At 37.1% G+C, this 17,631-nt stretch overlaps 1 protein-coding gene across 1 annotated transcript; it reads right to left on the bottom strand.

Moving 5' to 3' along the window:
• Nucleotides 1–658: 658 nt before the first annotated feature.
• LOC122045476 (phosphoglycolate phosphatase-like) lies at nucleotides 659–9,540 on the bottom strand. The gene is made up of 6 exons (XM_042605707.1): nucleotides 9,314–9,540; nucleotides 8,258–8,323; nucleotides 7,335–7,484; nucleotides 1,746–1,831; nucleotides 1,527–1,635; nucleotides 659–985 (listed from the first exon to the last, which is right to left on the bottom strand). Exons 1-6 carry the CDS (start codon nucleotides 9,485–9,487, stop codon nucleotides 824–826), a joined length of 747 nt encoding a protein of 248 aa, XP_042461641.1. The 5' UTR covers nucleotides 9,488–9,540; the 3' UTR covers nucleotides 659–823.
• Nucleotides 9,541–17,631: the final 8,091 nt, after the last annotated feature.

Genomic DNA, 17,631 nt, shown 5'->3' with positions numbered 1-17,631 from the left:
CATAGGAACACAAACATAAAAATTCATTCATTAGTAAATTAATTTAAGTGACTGCTTAATTGACTAATCGACTAAATTCAATCTTCAGTTGATTAGATTATCAACTTTAATCAATTTTAAAACCAAGTCTACGAAAAAAAAAAAATCTAAAGTACAAATCACTACTCTCATTTTACAAAGATTTTTCTATCAAAAGGTCACCTCTTTAGGACTTCCTCATTTTAACAAAAAGCATTTCTTTGTCTAATATGGTCAACCTACCTATACTTGGATCTAAAAAAATTCCTTGAAAGGACGACGGCAGCATGGCAATTTGAGTACCTCATTCAAAGTGAGCAAATTTCACACTAATTTCTCAATCAAAGGCAATGCAAGCTAAGAAGCAAAGACAATGCTAGCTAGAATAAGTCCAAATTCCTACTCACTGACCCTTTCACTATAATAAGTGCCCTTGGGTTGCACCTGTCTCTAGAACTTCTCTCCACTACCAGACACATCCTCTTCAGTGTCAGCAGAACATTCTATGTCAAATTTCTTACCATATTCAAGAAGATTGTTCCAACTATTTCAAAGGAGCCTTATTGTAGTCCTAAAGCATTATTAGAAAAGAACCATTACATATAGCAGCAAAACATTAACAATCACTGAAACCAGAGACTTTAAAGTACCACTGAATGCGGCTCCATTCCAATTTTGTGAATTCTGGAACATTATTGCAGTTCACATTAGAGTATAAAGAGCTTTAAATGCAAAGTGTAACTCGTATACGGTCTCAAGAGCTTTTATGAGAAGAATCACAAAGAGATCCACTTCAACTACAGATTTAAATTCCCAGTAGCTTCATGAAAGCTTTGCTATCGGTAAGATCAGGAAGTATGATTGCAGTTCCAGAACTCGCTTGCTTCAGCTCTGCCTCAGTAAATATACCTGTACACACACCAACAGCAAGAGCTCCTCCATATTCTGCAGCTTTAATGTCATTTGGCTTCAAAAACAACATCAAAGAGATTATAAGTTAATAATATCGAGCCCGTGTCTTGATCTTGACTCTCAGCATGTTGCAACACCATACATACTCGTAACGTTTATCTAGTTGTATACAAGAAGACTAAAATAAATTTCCATTTTAATCATGTCAAATTCATTCATCAAATGGTGTACTGAAATGCCGGGATTGATAAGTAATTTGTTTGCTTTGCAGATTTGTTATAGGTAAATTTCTCTGCTTCATGTTATGAACAAAGTAGTGTTGATTTCCTATGCACGAAGCAAAATGCATTTTAAGATCAGCACCCAAAAATGGTGCACTGTTCATAAGATACCAATTTGAAATAGAGAAACATAATCCTATGCATGTCATTCCTAAATGAAGAGAGGCTTACACTTGGGTCCAATTAGTTGGATGGAAAATATAAAAGAAAGGAGAGAAAGAATCACCAAATTAAATATAAATAACGGAATCTTCTTTTTTCTCCTATCTTCTATAAAAATATTCAGATCCATAGGGGAGAATTAAAATGACATACTGTATCTCCAACGTGTACTCGCAATTCGAATAGTTCAGTGGATATCTTTTGACCTCGTTCTGTTGCAATCTTCACTAGCTCCCCACGATCAGTATGATCACTTCCAAATCTAGCAGCCAAAAGAATAAAACATGCTTATAATTGTTCAAGGAAACATATATGACAGATACATAACAACAAAAATGAAAATGGTAAAGAACTCAAAACATTTATACGCACCCTCCAAAATTGGGAATTGTGAAATATTTTCTGATACCCAACCCATCCATCTTTATCCAAGCAATCTCTTCTAAATTCCCTGTGACCTGTGCATGAAGAAAGTTCATAGAACCAGTATTGTGTTTCTCACAATGCAAAATTCGACCAGAACTTTCAAATTATGTGTTGAACGCTAAAAAAATATGGATTAACTATATCCATAACTTGAGCAATGAAACAGGAAAGTTTTCTAGAAATAGCATCCAATGATTTGCAACAGTCTTTTTTAGTTATTATAGGGGTCCAAGTAACATAGTCAAAAATTTAAATCAAATTGTTGAGATTTTAAATCAATTGTTCAGAGGTTCAAAGTTATCTAAGTTGTCAAATTTTCGTAGTTTGTTATATTTCTTATAAAATAGCAAGAGAAGTTTTAAAAAGTTGTTTAGTTTTTAAATAAAGTTTAATTGGGATAATCTGACTTTTTATTTTATGAAGAACGAGACTTATTCTTGATTAATAAAAAGGGTTAGAATCCCACCCGTCAATTCTCTATGTAAGAGCTTTTCCTAATCTTCTCTTCATGCTTACATCATCAATTTTGTCCAAGTCCCTGAGTGGTTGGACATTTAGTGCTGCATCAATTGATATCAGAGTTGAGAACTCGTTTGGTTCTATATATCCTCCTTCTTCAATCACTGTTTCCTTCCTCGTCACTCATTTTTTGTCCACCACCTTCCTTGCCACATTTGCTCGCCACGTCTCTTGTTCCTTCCCTCTGCTACTGATTTGTTTGTCTCCCCATGAGTGTTCTCATGTGTTGCACATCCTCTTCCTCCTCAGAGTGCTTCATCCTCTGCCTTTTACAATGTTGCTACTGCTCCTTGTCCTTAACAGACCCACGGCTATCACTACCCACTCTTCCCTAACCTCTTGACAAAGAAACGTGAACGCAAACATCCCCTCCTTTGTGTTAACACTACCCATGCAACTGCAACCACATCCTTCGTTTGTTACTCAATTTCCATTGACTATAGAGCTCTTTTCTCTGCAAGGTGCCTCTCTATGGGTCATGTCAGCATGACTTCTCTCTATAGCAACTACCTAGTCACATCCAAGCACGCATTGATCACTCAACATCAATGTTGATGCCTCCTTTACACCAACACCAACTATAGCACAACCACACCTTCCCTCTACCACATGTGCTACAATAATTCACTTATCAAACACTAGTTGAAGCTCCTTCAATCTTCAGCCACCACCTTGAGATCCTCTTGCACAAATGCACATTTGTGCCTACCAGCCAACAACACATCAAGAACTCCTCTAGTGCCATCAGCATCACCTCCCAGACCACCACTAATAATGACGCCAACAACACTGGCCACACACCACTGTGACACCCCACACACTACTGTCAAAACCTAAAAGAATCAATTAAAACTTTTTGACATTTTGCATTTTAGTCAATTTTTTTATAATTTCATATTTTAGTTCTTTGTTTAAAAAATTGATTATTGTAATAAGGAATATCTAACAAATTTTTTTTTAAAAAAAGTTGTTTGTGATAGAAAAAAAATAGAAAGAGAGAATTCTTAAAGAGAGAGAGAGAGAAGGCAATGAGATATTTTGTCAGGAAAAAAAAAGAGAAAAAGTTGTCAAAACAAAATGAAAAAAAATTGTCAAGAAAAATTAAAAAAAGAGAGACTTGTCAATAAAATGGGAAAAACTTATCAACAAAAGGAAAAATATATATATTGTTGTGTTTCATCTACTAGACGACCTAAGGTTTACCCCATCGTGTGTCTAACGCCTGTGTATCTATATTTATCTCTCTCCATATCCGTGGGGCCGACACTAGGGGCAGTTAAGGTAATGGATTTACCCTTTTTTTCATAGGGATTGTAACATCCTTTAATTGACACCTCTTCAACATCTTTAAAATTGCAGTATCAAGTATCTTCATCCATTAGTCTAAATCAAATCTTGTGACAACTTCAGCATCGAAAAAAGCTCGCACGATCTCAGTATAATTGCTACCTCTATCTTTGAAATTTATTTTGTTTGGTTAGTTGATAATTTATAATTTGTTGCATTTAACTAGTTTTCCTCACAGTTAATTTTTATTTAATTAGTTGTTAATTTATAATTTTGGTTTTCTCACAAGTTTTGCATACCATCACATATCATTCATAAAAATCACAATCCCATCATATTGTTTCCTATTTAGTTTATCCATCACTTGATGAAAAAGAAGAACATTCATCCTCTTTTATTTCAGCTTAATTTGTTTATCATCCATCATATTTTCATGCATTGCATTTATCATTGCTTTACTTTAGAATCATCATTACTTGTAATTCTTAGATTAACATGATAAGAGATACTTCTCCAATTACCATTAAATACATGAGATATACATATTTTATGAGTGGATGTTATCATTTAAACTATGCTCATGCAAATGCTGAGCAACCACTTTACTATTGCGCCAAGGCTCCCTTTCGGGGGGGGGAGGAGTGTGATATATATATATTATAATAATAATAATAATAATAATAATAAACAGATGAACTAAATCGTAGAACACGAAGTAAGGGTGCTAAATTAAAATTAGATTCGAACTAAATCCAACAAGTAGACGCGCTTCGAACTAAATCCAACAAGTAGATGCACTGGGATTGATTTGGCCAAATTATGGATGAACCAAGTTTGAGGTTTAAACGGGTTCGATCGGTTTAAAACAAATTATGGTATTTTTGAGAAAACCTTCTCTTTCCTCCTTTTTTTTCACCCTTTCTCCCTATGCACGCAACATCTCCAGCCTTGCCTTACGCTACCGTCATGCCTTCGCCCATCCCTCTCTTTTATTTTTCCCTTCCTCTTCTTCCCCATTTTCTTCTTCTCCTTCTCTTCTCCAACGACAATAAACCTACAGTTTGTTTCTCTCCTCTTCTCAGGACAAGAGCTCTCCTTTCTTCTCCTTTCTCTTCTCCAACAAGCAAGAAACATAGCATCAATTGCCCTCTTCCAGCAACAAGAGCAACCCTTGCATCTCCTTGTTGGCACCACAACAATAGCACTGTTTTGCCTTGCCTTGCTCTCTTTGTGTCGTTGCCAAGCTCACAGAAGCTAGTCAACGTTGCTAACGAAAAAGGTAAAGCTCTCCTCTTTTGTTTCTTCCTCTCTATCTTCTCTTCTTTACTTTCCTCAAAAGCAATGATCTTCCTTTTATGTTTTCCAGCGAACAACTCTTTACAAGCAACTCTTTTCCCCCTTTGTCCAACCACAACAACAACAAGAGGAGTAAGTTGTTCCTTTCTTCTTTCACGTTCCATTAATTAAAGGAGAGTTGTAAAGTATAAACTTTATTTTATTAAGTTGCTAGTTAGGATGGTTAGATCAGAATGGAGGTCTCACATATAGGAATGTTAAATATTATAAGGAAGCAAGATCACAAATGATTTTTCAACTTTGAGTCATAAATAAGCTCCGGGATTGAGTGATCGTTGTTTCAACTAGAACGCAGGCTAAGGTTAAAATTTTCAAATTTAAGTTCGTTTTCAGCTCTTTAATTTGAATTTTAGGCTTTTGGATTGTGAAAATAGACCTACACTAATGTTTAAAATTTTTGAAAATTTCAGCTTCTATTTTTTAAGTATTTTTGGGTTTTTAAAGTTGGATAATTCAATTTTGTGGTATATTAAGACTTGGTTGTTGTTGTGTGGTTGTATTGAATTCGTTTCCTTTGGATTAAAATCTTGGTTATGCTATTGGTGTATGATCGTTGCGCTAGAGGGGGGGAGGGGTGTGAATATCGCTCATGGATTTTCATGTTTATCGGAAAACAATCGATAATAGTAAAGGAAATCAATCGCTAACACTTTGATTTACTTGGTTTAGAGCATATGATAACTCATACTCTAAGGTCCGCACGTGAGAGTACTTTTGTTGGGCAATCGCTAATCAATCGAATATGGTTACAAGAATTAAGTACAAGAATACACAATAATCTGAATGTTGTAATGAAATTATACCAACAACTTTAACGAATTGAAGTTTACGAGCCAGCGTTTCGGCGTCGTAGAATTGTTTCTGGAGCAACGCACAGGAAACAAAGTCGTAGAGAAAGATGTCCTTGAGCTATTGGTCGAACCCTCTTTTTATTGCCCACTCTGGCGCCTGGATCCCTCCCCGGCGCCCCCACAGGGTAGACATAGCTGCACCTCATCGAAACTTCATCCAGGATGTTTATCCATATCCGGGCGCCCAGGCCACCTCTAGGCGCCCGGACTACTGACATACAGCCGACGTGCTCCAACTTAGCCTGCGGATGAATTTTGCAGATTTGTGCGCCTAGAGAAACTCCAGGCGCTTGGACCGTCTGGGTGCCTGCGATGACGGAGGCTGGTCGCCCAGGTGCTCCCTCAAAGCCCCTGACCCGGGCGCTAGAGCAACTTTGGGTGCTCGGACCTCCAGGTGCCTGGAGCAACTCCGGGCACTTGGGTGCCTAGAGCCCTATTTTTCAACCACCTTATAGTTTCAATCATCTGCACCACGGAGTTAAAAAACCAAGCAATAACACATAAAGTAAGGTAGTTTTCGACAGTCTTCGAACTGTCCAATCATGACTTTAAATTTCACTAAAACTCTACATTGGATCGACACCTACTGTTCCCTTTACGAGGAACGCGTCCTCACCTACTCCTCTCAGGAGAGATTACCTTTTGTCAAACCGGTCCTCAGACCGTTTGGACTTTTGCTTAGCATCTAAGACTTAAGGACTTTCACCTAGTGTCCTCGACCTTGGATTTCACCCGACGTTTTCGACCTGCCAAGACTTGTCAGTCCCACGGACCAGGACTTCATTGCCTAGTCGCAACTAGGACTTTCCACCTACCTAGTGTCTACTAGGACTTCTTTAGCTAACCTCAACTAGGACTTTCACTTTGCCTAAGATCACTTAGGACTTTCCTGCACACTCAGTTAAACTTGTTAGATCACAATAAACCTTAATTTCGAACCCTTTGTCGTTATCAAAACTTAGGTTCGATCATCTAGTGCTCCTTGCACCAACTATTGGTCCCATATCTAGAGAAAAATTAAATTATTTTCATGAAAATAATAATTATTGTGCATTTATGCGTGGTAGAACAAATGTTCCTACTTTTGATGGTAGAATGAACTTATCTGGGTAGGTCTTGATTAGGTAGGAAAAATTGTTATCCCTATTTGTGGTATTGTATATTAGAGTCTAACACCAACAAGATTACCGTGCCTAGTTTGTTGAATTGTAGTGGTGACACATTCTTTTTTATTCCTATAATATATGACCATGCTTAAAAATACAAAAATAAACTAAATAGAAAATTCAAGGAGCTAATTAAGGATTCAAAAAACAAGTGAACAATAAGTCAAAAACGTGATTGAATAAAAGAGTATGGATGCTTTAACATAGACTTGAGAGATGGATACATGAGATTTGTCTTGGAGAAAGCAACAAACAAACTCCATGTGAGCAGAAAAAACAACTCAGCTAATAAAAACTAGATTCATGCATACATTATGAAAATCAGAGTATGATAAATATCAAGATAAACACTTTACCAGTCCAATAGTCACGTTGTTGGAAGATAAGTTATCCAACAAAGAAGTGACACCTGGAAGAACCTCTAATCCTTCTCCAACTTCTCCTGTATGTTCTTTAGCATATTCAATCATCTTCAACTTCATTTCTGGGAGTCTTTCTCTAGCAACCTAAATAAAACCAACTCAGGCACATACACAAACACACACATGGAGACAGAAAGAGAGGAATATTTAAATTATAATGACTGATGTTCATCAAAACAAAAAAAAAAAAAACTTGATTGCATCTGATCCAAGTAGACATGTTAAATTGATTCTTGCTTCTTTTTGAGGACAGCAGTGACTATCTGTTGCATACAAACTAGATTCTGAAGCCCATCAACTATGCTATTCAAATATATGAACTGAAATATGAAACACTTATGAAATGTCAATAAGTGATCAAGTGGAATATTGTTATGAAAATCAGAAGGGCAATTGCATGAATACTTGTGATTGAACTACAGGGATAGAGTCATCAATTGTGACCACAAAGTTTGAAAATCTAAAATATCATGCAAGTTGTGTGGTCTCAACTATGCTAAAACAAAATTGGACACTGAACTTGTAATCGCTTGTAAGATGAATGACAAGAGCACAATAATGGCTTATGCACAAATTAAATGGGATCAGCTACCAAGATATATTGATTCTCTAATGTGTGTTCAAGCTATAACTTTTCAGAATTTACCATCAAAGAAATATCCCCAATTTCTGCAAAACTGCAAATTCATTATTCATGTTAACATTCTATTGGAACTGTTCTCTTTCCTTTTTTTATTTTCCACCTTCTAACTACACAACAAACATATACAAAAGAATTTACTAAGATAAGCAGCGTTTAATGCTCAATAACATAAATAAAGTAAAATAAAATAAATACAAATTCAGAGGTTACTAACATCAGGAGGTACACCATAGTGAATTGCTGCATTCACAAGAATTAAGGGATCTGTTTGTCCATGATGCTGTAGATAAAATAAGAACAAATAAGAAAAAAATAAAGTATAAATGTATCAATGGAACAAGGGGAAAAAACAAAACAAGAATGGAGAGGACTACCTACTAATCCCATAGAGAAAAAATATATGTGGTGTTAGACTTAGTTTTGCCCATTTTTCTCTCTCTTTTTTTTCCCTTCTAGCTGTATATCTCACCTGATGGAGACCCATTAGTTCTATGAGAAATTGTTTGGTGAGAACAAGCATTAATGCTATATGCACTTAGAACATCCTGCAAGACAATGGTTTGAGCCCAAAATACATTATGCACTTAGAACATCCTTTTTGAGGTTTTATTTGATAAAGAAGTTTCAAAAATGTTAGACAATTTTTTTTTCTTGCAAGAACAACAAAACAGAGTGTTTTGAGAAAATGTTGGTATATTTTGTTAGATGGCAGACTGTCGTAATGCTCTTTATTAGATTCTTAGAATATCCATTTCCTTGGTGAGGTTTCCAGTCTTACGCTGAGGAAAATTTATCATCTCACAATATTAATCCAATTTGCACTAAATTAAAATTTTATTCCAAAAACAGAGAATCGAAGTTTTTCTGCTTCCAATGATTCGAGCGTCAAAAAAAAAAAAAAAAGTAGATCAATTTTCTACAGTTCGTGGCTGGACTCTCTCCCAAGCTCAGGATCTGCCTTCAAATGCAACAAACAAAATATGAAAAACTACTTTCGAATGCTTTTGAATCATAGACGTCCAAAAAAAAACTAAATAAATGATAGGTTAGGTAGAAAAGACATATTTGTTCTAAATGTACTCACGATGTACATACGACACCAAAAACCAGATAGAACGTTTCTGCAAAGGAGTAGGAACTAGATCGCATGAGATGTCGCTTGGTTTTCCAAAAAAGTTCATTTTCCTTGTGGGAAACGTGTCATTTCTAGGAACAAGACATCCACAAGCGCTTATCAATCTTGAATTCCTAATCCTCAGAGAGAGCGCACCTGGACGACGTCGATGGTGGCGTCTTGGAGGCCGAACACTTGGAGGAAGGCGTGGGCGAAGGCCTGGCGATGGAGATGGTTGGAGGAGCTCCCAGTGCTGCGGATCAGCGTCCCATCGATATCGAATGTCACCATTATTCGCCTTCCCTTCGGCGTTTCCCCCTGCGATTCCATCCTCCTTTCGCCTATTCTGTCTCCGTGCGTGAGCAGAGACGGGTTTATTCCGGAAAATATTTTGAATGATTTTTATGGATTTTAAAAATCTAGATGTATTCATATGTTTATGAATTATTTTAAAAATCTTTTGGATATAAATTTTAACTAATAATTTTTTTTCAAAATATTTGATATAATTTTTAAAATAAAATAAAAAGTTTCTCCTCAATCTTAAGATTTCTATAGACTTCAAATTGTTTTAATTTTTACAAATAAGTCCTTTCTCTTTTTGCTTCTTGATTTTGATTATTTCTTTGATCTTAAAGGTCCCGTCCTTGTTCAACCTCTCGGTGGCCTATGTTGGACCCCATGGTTATTTTTGTTTGGACCGAAATGTAGCTAGAGGGGGGAGGGGTGAATAGCTCTTCGTGATCGTCATGCTCGTCGTTACTCGCTTCTTGGGATGATGTGCAGCGCAAATACAAGAAACACAAACAATAACGCTAACTCTAGGGATTTACTTGGTATCCACCTCAAGAAGAGGTGACTAGTCCAAGGATCCACATACTCACGCACCCTCCACTATAAAAACACTCCTTCTCGGTAACTACCGAAGGCGGAGAAGCCTTACAACCTCACAATACAACAATGAGAAAGAAAGAAGCAAAATAAAAATGAATCTTACAAGATTACAATGAAAACCCTAGCTTCTCCTTCTTCTTGTTGCAACTCGCCTCTTGACTTGGATGAGCCTCCAAGAACCTTCAAGAATTGGCGGTGAGGAAGAAAAGATCGTTGTGGAGGTTTGCTGTGATCGCCTGTTGAGAAGAGATGGAAGAACTGCGCAGAAAAATGCTCGCTAACGGCTTTATCTGCGCCAACGGTCGAATCCCAATCGATTGGATTGCTCCCAATTGATTGGGGAGGCTTTGGATCGATTGGTTGATCGATCCAGAGTGCCTCTGTGCTCTTGGAATCGCCCTGAATCGATTACTCGATCGATTCAAGGCTTCTCGAGAGATTTCCAGAGCTCTAATCGATCGGCCGATCGATTGGAGGTTTCAATCGATCAACTGATGGATTCAAAAACTCACTGTTCACTCAAAAACTCTCCCAATCGATTGACCGATCGATTGGGGAAGTTTCAATCGATTACCCAATCAATTCAGCCCATTTCTGCATGAATTCGCGTCAACCAATCGATTGACCAATCGATTGAACCCCCCAATCGATTGGCCAATCGATTGGAAAGCAGAAAACTGGATAGAGCTTGAAATTAGCTTCGTTTCATATCCAAGATCACCTCATTCCAATATCCAAGTCAAAAGTTATGGCCTTCGGAAGTTTACTACGTCCGAACTTCCTAGTTCCATGCCAACTCCCTATTGGACTTACGATCGCTAAGAATTCAGACAACTTTTGACCCATCTGGACTTTCTCTTTGCGCCAAGTGTCCGGTCAACCTTGACCCACTTTGACTTACCATCTCACCAGGTGTCCGGTCAACCTTGACCCACCTAAATTTCCACATGTCTGGCTTCACTCACCAGGTCTTTCCATCTGCCTAGCTTCACTTACTAGGTCTTTCACCTGGCTTCACTCATTAGGATTTTCCCACTGCCCGGTTTCACTTACCGGGACTTTCCATCTACCTAGCTTCACTCACCAGGACTTTCACCTAGCTTTACTCACTAGGACTTCCCATCTGTCTGGCTTCACTCACCTGGAATTTCACCTAGCTTCACTCACTAGGATTTCCCAGTCAAGTATCCAGTTAACCTTGACCTATTTGACTCTCATTCACAATCTCCCCACATGAACAATTGCACCTAAAATTTCATGTATTGTCTCAATGTATTGTCAAACATCGAAACTCAAGCATCAAGACTCAAGCTTGAGCTAACTCAAGCTTAGTCAAACAGGTCAACCTTGACCTAGGGATATTGCACCAACAATCTCCCCATATTTGATGTTTAACAATACCTTTAAGTTAGGCTAATCTCATAGCCTCCTTCTTTCTTCATGCCAATGTATGAATGATGGTTTCCTTCATTCCCCTCCCCTTTTCTAGAGAGCAAACTCCCTCTTTAGGTAATGAAAGTCTAACTTAACTACACATTCTCCCCCTATTGACATACATCAAAAACTCTCCCCTTGAAGAGTTACCCAGTGTTATTCACAACTTCACTCGTGGCTCACAACACGATAATGAAAGTCTCATACCTTTCATTTTCCTTAATGCTCACCCTTGAGCATTACCACTTAAACAATGAAGATATCCACTCTCCATTGTATTCAAATGCCCAACCTTGAGCATTTTCATGAAAGAAGGTTAACCACCTTCCAAGGTATATAAAAAAAATAAATTTTCATGTCCTTAAAGAGTAACTCCCCCTAAAGACATGCACGTAACTTCTGTCATTGCACCAACAATGACTTGGAATCCCTAAACATATAGGAAACCCAAATTTAGAAGTTTTGAGGTTCAAAAATTCAATATTGAAACCAAACCTCAACCTAAACTTCTACTTAGTCATCCTTAACCAATCCATCCTTGTTTTCATCATGAAAACTCCCCTTAAATGTATACAAATGTGTTTTGAGGGGTTAGGAGTGGTTTTATAGACTAAAAATGGTTTAGAATGCTGAAAACAAGCTTTCCCAGCCAAAATCAGCATCCCCAATCGATTGGAGTTGGATCTCAATCGATTGAACCTGCTTGAATCGATCCACTAATCAATTCAGCTAGTGTGGATCGATCCAACGAGCTTTTGCTCGCGAGAAATGCCTTCTTAATCGATCGCCCGATCGATTGAGGAACTCCAATCGATCGGGTGATCGATTGAAACTCTGAAATTGCTGAAATTCCATTTCAGTCAACTTCAAAAACTCCCCAAAAATTCTACAAAATTCTAAAAATCGTGAAAATTCATGTAAACACTACTTAGGGGATATACTATCAAGGAAAAATAGTTTCCTATGAAAATACTTTCTATTTTCTAAGATTGACACAAACTTGAAAACTTGTAAATACTTTAGTGTTTTCTTCTAGTTTGTGTCTAACATTTCAATGATGATTACTATCAAAAGATAGTCTTCATCAAGGTTTTCTAAAAGTATTTTAAAATGATTTTCAAAACTAATATTTAACCATGTTCTTTGGGCTCAATGCACATGACTTGTACATTGGTTTTCCCAATGATTGGAAAACACATACCTATATATTTTGATGAACTTAAAACTCAAAAGAATGCACTAAATCAACATATTGAGTTTTGTTCATCATCCTAACATCTCACTTGTATCTAATGTGCACTAAAACACATACAAGTCACCTTATAGTTCTTTTGTGAGATGTAAAGTTTGGTTTTGCCCTAATGTAGGGATCATGCATATCTATCTAGACATTTTGAGGTTAGGAACAACCACCAAGGATATTATTTGTTAATAAATGTCATTTGTCCTTAATTGCGAGGAATTAGACATAATGCATGATATGTTATGGCATACATCAAAGATAAATAATTTTCAAAAGAAAATTTTCTATGACTACATGATGTATGTATGACATGATATTTTTGTATTTTTCATAATAAGGCATGAGTGCAAGAATAAATATGATGTCATGACATATGATGGGCAAACAAAGCATGACAAATTTTAGCAAAAATAAAATATACCTAGGTTTCCTATCTAAGTATCCTAAAGCCTTAGCTAACTTAAAGTTTAAACCTAGATTGCCCAATATTTCCCAAGAAAATGTCAACACCCAATTTTGACATTTCTTTTGCTTTTCCTACATTGTGCCAATATAAATTAAGCATATTCCTCAAATTTTGACACAAATTACTCTTTTAAAGAGTAACAAATTAAAATAAGGCTTAGATTTGCCTTTAACTTCCCAATAAAATGCCAAAATCCCAACTTGACATTTTTTTAGGATTCTCTCACTTATGCCAATTTAATTTAAAATCAATTTTCTCAAATCATGACACATTTTACTCATTTCAAGAGTAAATCAAAATCCTTTTCAATTTCAAAGGTTAACAATAACCTTGAAAATGCTCTCCGAGTGTCAACTTCATCAAAGTTGGATTAACTACCCTTCTAATCGGAGTTGACACTCTCTAACCCATCTAAGGGGTAGAGAAAATGCCCCTAGGAACCCAAAACCTATTGGTGCTCCTTGGATGCTCTAGGTATTCGCTAGGGATAACTTCCCTAGATACCTTCCTAGTGACCTTGTTAGGCTTCTTAGAGTCCTTGGTCATCTTTTCTAGGTCAACTCTAAGGATTTCTTCCCTTGTGACCTTCTTTGTGACTTTCTTAGACTTCTTAGAAGTCTTAGTCACGTTTGTTGTTGCAAAAATACTTCTAGGGATAACTTCCTTTGTATTTTTGACTTGACCACTAAGCCTAGGGTTAGTTCTATAACTATATGGAACTCTATGGTAAGAAGGCATATCCTTTTTGGTTTTAGGTTTGTATCCCAACCCTCTATGACCCTTGGATGACCCTTGTTGTCCTAAACATAGATTTTGCTCATTTTACCCTTTTAGGATATTTTTCATCCTTTTTAGGGTCTTTTCTAATTTATCAAGCATTGACCTCAAGACTTGATTTTCTCTCATTAAATCCTTAGTTTTTGGGTTTTCATTTAATCCTTGAGCATTTTTATTTTTAGGCTTGTAATTAAAATCCTTAGAATTCTTACCTAAATTTTTATCTACCTTCCTAGACCTAGGTGTGGTAGTTTTAGCATGAAGAGCTACATGTTTTTCCTTAATTCTATCATGCTTCCTATTTTTATGGTAAATAGCATTAAAATGATATAAATTAAAACTGATATGCTTTTTACCATTATTTAAAGGGGTAGACTCAACAAATGATACCTTGCATTTTATCTTGGAGGCTCCCCCTTGAGTTGTGCTTCCTCCTTGAGCCTTGACCGCTTTCTTCCCCTTGGGACATTGACTACAATAGTGTCCCTTTTGATTGCAAGAGAAGCACACAATGTGCTCCTTGCTCTTCTTTGTTTCGGGAGCGGTCTCTTTGGGCTTCTCCTTGCCCTTTAGTGCCACTTGGCTCTTCTTCTTGGCCAATTTTGGGCATTTGCTTTTGTAGTGCCCATGTTCCCCTACACTCAAAACATATAATATGATTTTTATTCTTAATTGAATCATTTTTACCTTCATGTGTAGGGATGACACTTGCTCCTCCATTTGATTCTTCTTGATTTTTGGAGGATGTAATGTCTTCTTCTCCATTTGACCCGGATGTAGAAGCTTCTCCTTCTTCTTGATCCGATGTCAACAAAGGTCGCTCCCCCTCAATCCTAGAGGTGGAGGCTTCTTCATCTTCCTCTTGTACATGGAACAAAGAGTATGCTCCTTCTTTGCCCTTTTCATTGTATTCCTTTGAAGATGAAACTTCTTGGACCTCTTCTTCGGAAGTTGAGCATCTCTCAACTTTGGAATCCTCTTCCTTTTGATCTTGCTCCATTGAGTCGCCCTCTTTGGATTTTTCTTGGATTGGTACAGTGGAGGGTTCTTCATGAAGCTTGGCCAACTTGCTCCATAGCTCTTTGGAATCCTCAAATTCTCCAATTTGAGCCAATATATTGCTTGGCAACAAATTGACCAAAAGCTTGGTCACTTTATCATTTGCCTCGCTCCTTTGAATTTGCTCTTGACTCCATTTGCTCTTCTTGAGGATCTTGCCCTTTGAACTTGTTGAAGCTTTGAAGCCTTCCATTAGAGCAAACCATTGCTCTATCTCCATCATAAGAAAATTTTCAATTTTTGATTTCCAAGAATCGAAACTCGTGGATACATATGGTGGAGGCACCCTTGTGTCGAATCCGAGTCCATCTCGGAATTCCATCTTGAAGTTGAGCCTTTTGATGAAATCTTCGACTTGTAGAATTGCTCCAACTTCTTCACCCTCTAGCTTTTTGCCCCTTCCGGCGATGATTCCGGTGAAGAGCAACCTTGCTCTGATACCACTTATTGTGTAACAATCCAAATTTCCTCATTACAAGTCCTGATAGTACTTGAAAATATTTAGAAATGCTTTAGAAATATTCTAGAGGTTTTTAGAAATTTTTAGAGTATTTTTATGCAATTTTCGGAGTTCGTTTGGTATTTTTACCAAAAGAAACAAATTTGAGGCAAAAAGAGGTTGGGCCGAGGTTCGAACCGGAGACCCCTGATTAAGCAAAGCCTTAAGTTGTTTCGGATGACCAGGAACCCAACAGGGCCGTGCTAATCAAAGAAGGGGTGAAAATAATTTAAGCAATAGTTAGATAACAGAATACCCTAGTTATAAAGGGAGATAAGTTAAGAGAGAACTTAGGTTTTTCCCGTGACCAAAACCTTCCTCTTCTCTTCTCGCGTGCGACGACGTTTTGCTTGGGCGGAAACAAAGAGAAAACTAGGGCTTCGACTCCGGCGACCAGCCAAGGGTCGATTCCGAGAGCCTTCCACACTATCGTGATCCCCTTGTCAAGGAGAGCACGTAGATGTGAAGAAGTTGCTGAAATCTCAAGCTCCTCCGAAACCCTAGAAGCTTCTCTTTTCGGTTGTAAGTCCAAGAACGAAGGTAAGTGCTTCTCACCTGCAGTAGGAGTAGTTTCGGATTCTCGTTCTTCTTGATTCCCAAAGCATGCTGTAAAGAAGTTGTTTTTGAAGCTTACTGTCGAGAAACTTCATTCAGATTGTTTGGATTTGGGAAAAGAATAAATTATTTAGTTTGGGCATGTGGTTTAGTATTCCAGCAGTTTTTTTTTAGGTTGACTTGTGCTACAAAAGGGGCACGAACAACCCTTTTGGAGTTTACTATTTTAGCTTCGGGTTGTGCTATGCCATGGTCATGAACAGATTTAGTTCTGGGAGTATTTCAGTTAGATCGCTTAACAGGCTATTTAGATTTGCGGTCTTAATTTTCTGTGGAAGTTCTTAGTAGGAACAACTTGTGTGTTAACCATGCTGTTAAACCTATTGTCACCATCCTCTTTTTCGTTCAGAATTATTTCTTTGTTGATTTGATAAGCATGCACAGTTTCTTTTAGTATGCAGCCAGAATTCCTTTTTGTTTCGTTGCCAGTAACCAAGCATGAACAGCTTGTAATAAAAGTGCAGATTTATTCTTTTGCTGATTGGATAAGCATGCACCGTTCCTCTTTAGTATACTGTCCATATTTTTTTTTCCTGTTTAGATTTCTACATGTTGTTACTTCAAAGGGCATGGCCGGATCATTTTGAGCCTTGCAGGTTCTGGATTTGGTGGCCAGGCAGTGAACATGAAATGGTTTAGTTTTAGTTTTCTATATATATGAAATGAATACGAACAGTTTATTTAAGCTTACTGTGTAATTGCCGAGGCATTCTTCTTATTAGAAGTATTAACAAGTAACAAGTATTTTACTTGAAGAGGCTAGTACCCTACTTCCGAGGTTATCGTTAAACAAATCCAGGTGACCGGTTCCGAGGTCTCGGCCCTGGTAAGACCAAGGTCTTTATCCTTGTAGGACTGGTGGCTCGCTACCTCAGTTTCTATTAGGGAGCGCGTAATGGTACTAAGCCTGGGCCTAAGAGATTATTATTTTGAAATATAAGAGTATAAGTATTGGGAACAAATGAAATAAGCTTCACATGGGTTTAAAAATCAGCAAGTTTAGTTTTCTTCTATTCTAGCATGTTGTTTGGTTTCCTTACTGTTATTTGCTATTAGATGAGCAGCTTTACATGTTTAGCATTTCAGTCTGTTTTGATTCCTTTGCTATTAGATGAACATGAGTAGTGTTTCTTTTAAAGCATTTAGTTTTAGATTTCTTCCTGTTCACATGTATATCCGAGTTTTGTGAGTTAGATAGTGCTTAATAAGCATTCGCTTATAGTTGTATTTTCCTCTTACTGCAGATAAAGGGAAAGGAAAGCTATAGTGAAGGAAGACGACAAGGAGATGTGAGATGGATGTGTGATGTCTGGACTATGGAAGCCTTGGGATTTTCTTAAAGAATTTATTAAAATTTTGTATTTAGATTGTTAGTGAAATTTAGTTGGATTATGTTCTTTTTTTTCATTGTTAGAACTATTCTTTCGTGTTGATGGTTTATTCATAGAATGCTTTTATGTATTTAGAATTTTTCCACTTAAATTGCT

This window comes from Zingiber officinale, chromosome 2B, assembly GCF_018446385.1.
Source record: "Zingiber officinale cultivar Zhangliang chromosome 2B, Zo_v1.1, whole genome shotgun sequence".
NCBI classification, from domain to species: Eukaryota; Viridiplantae; Streptophyta; class Magnoliopsida; order Zingiberales; family Zingiberaceae; genus Zingiber; species Zingiber officinale.
Note: the sequence above shows the minus strand (reverse complement) of the source record. Positions and strands in the feature narration are given on the sequence as shown.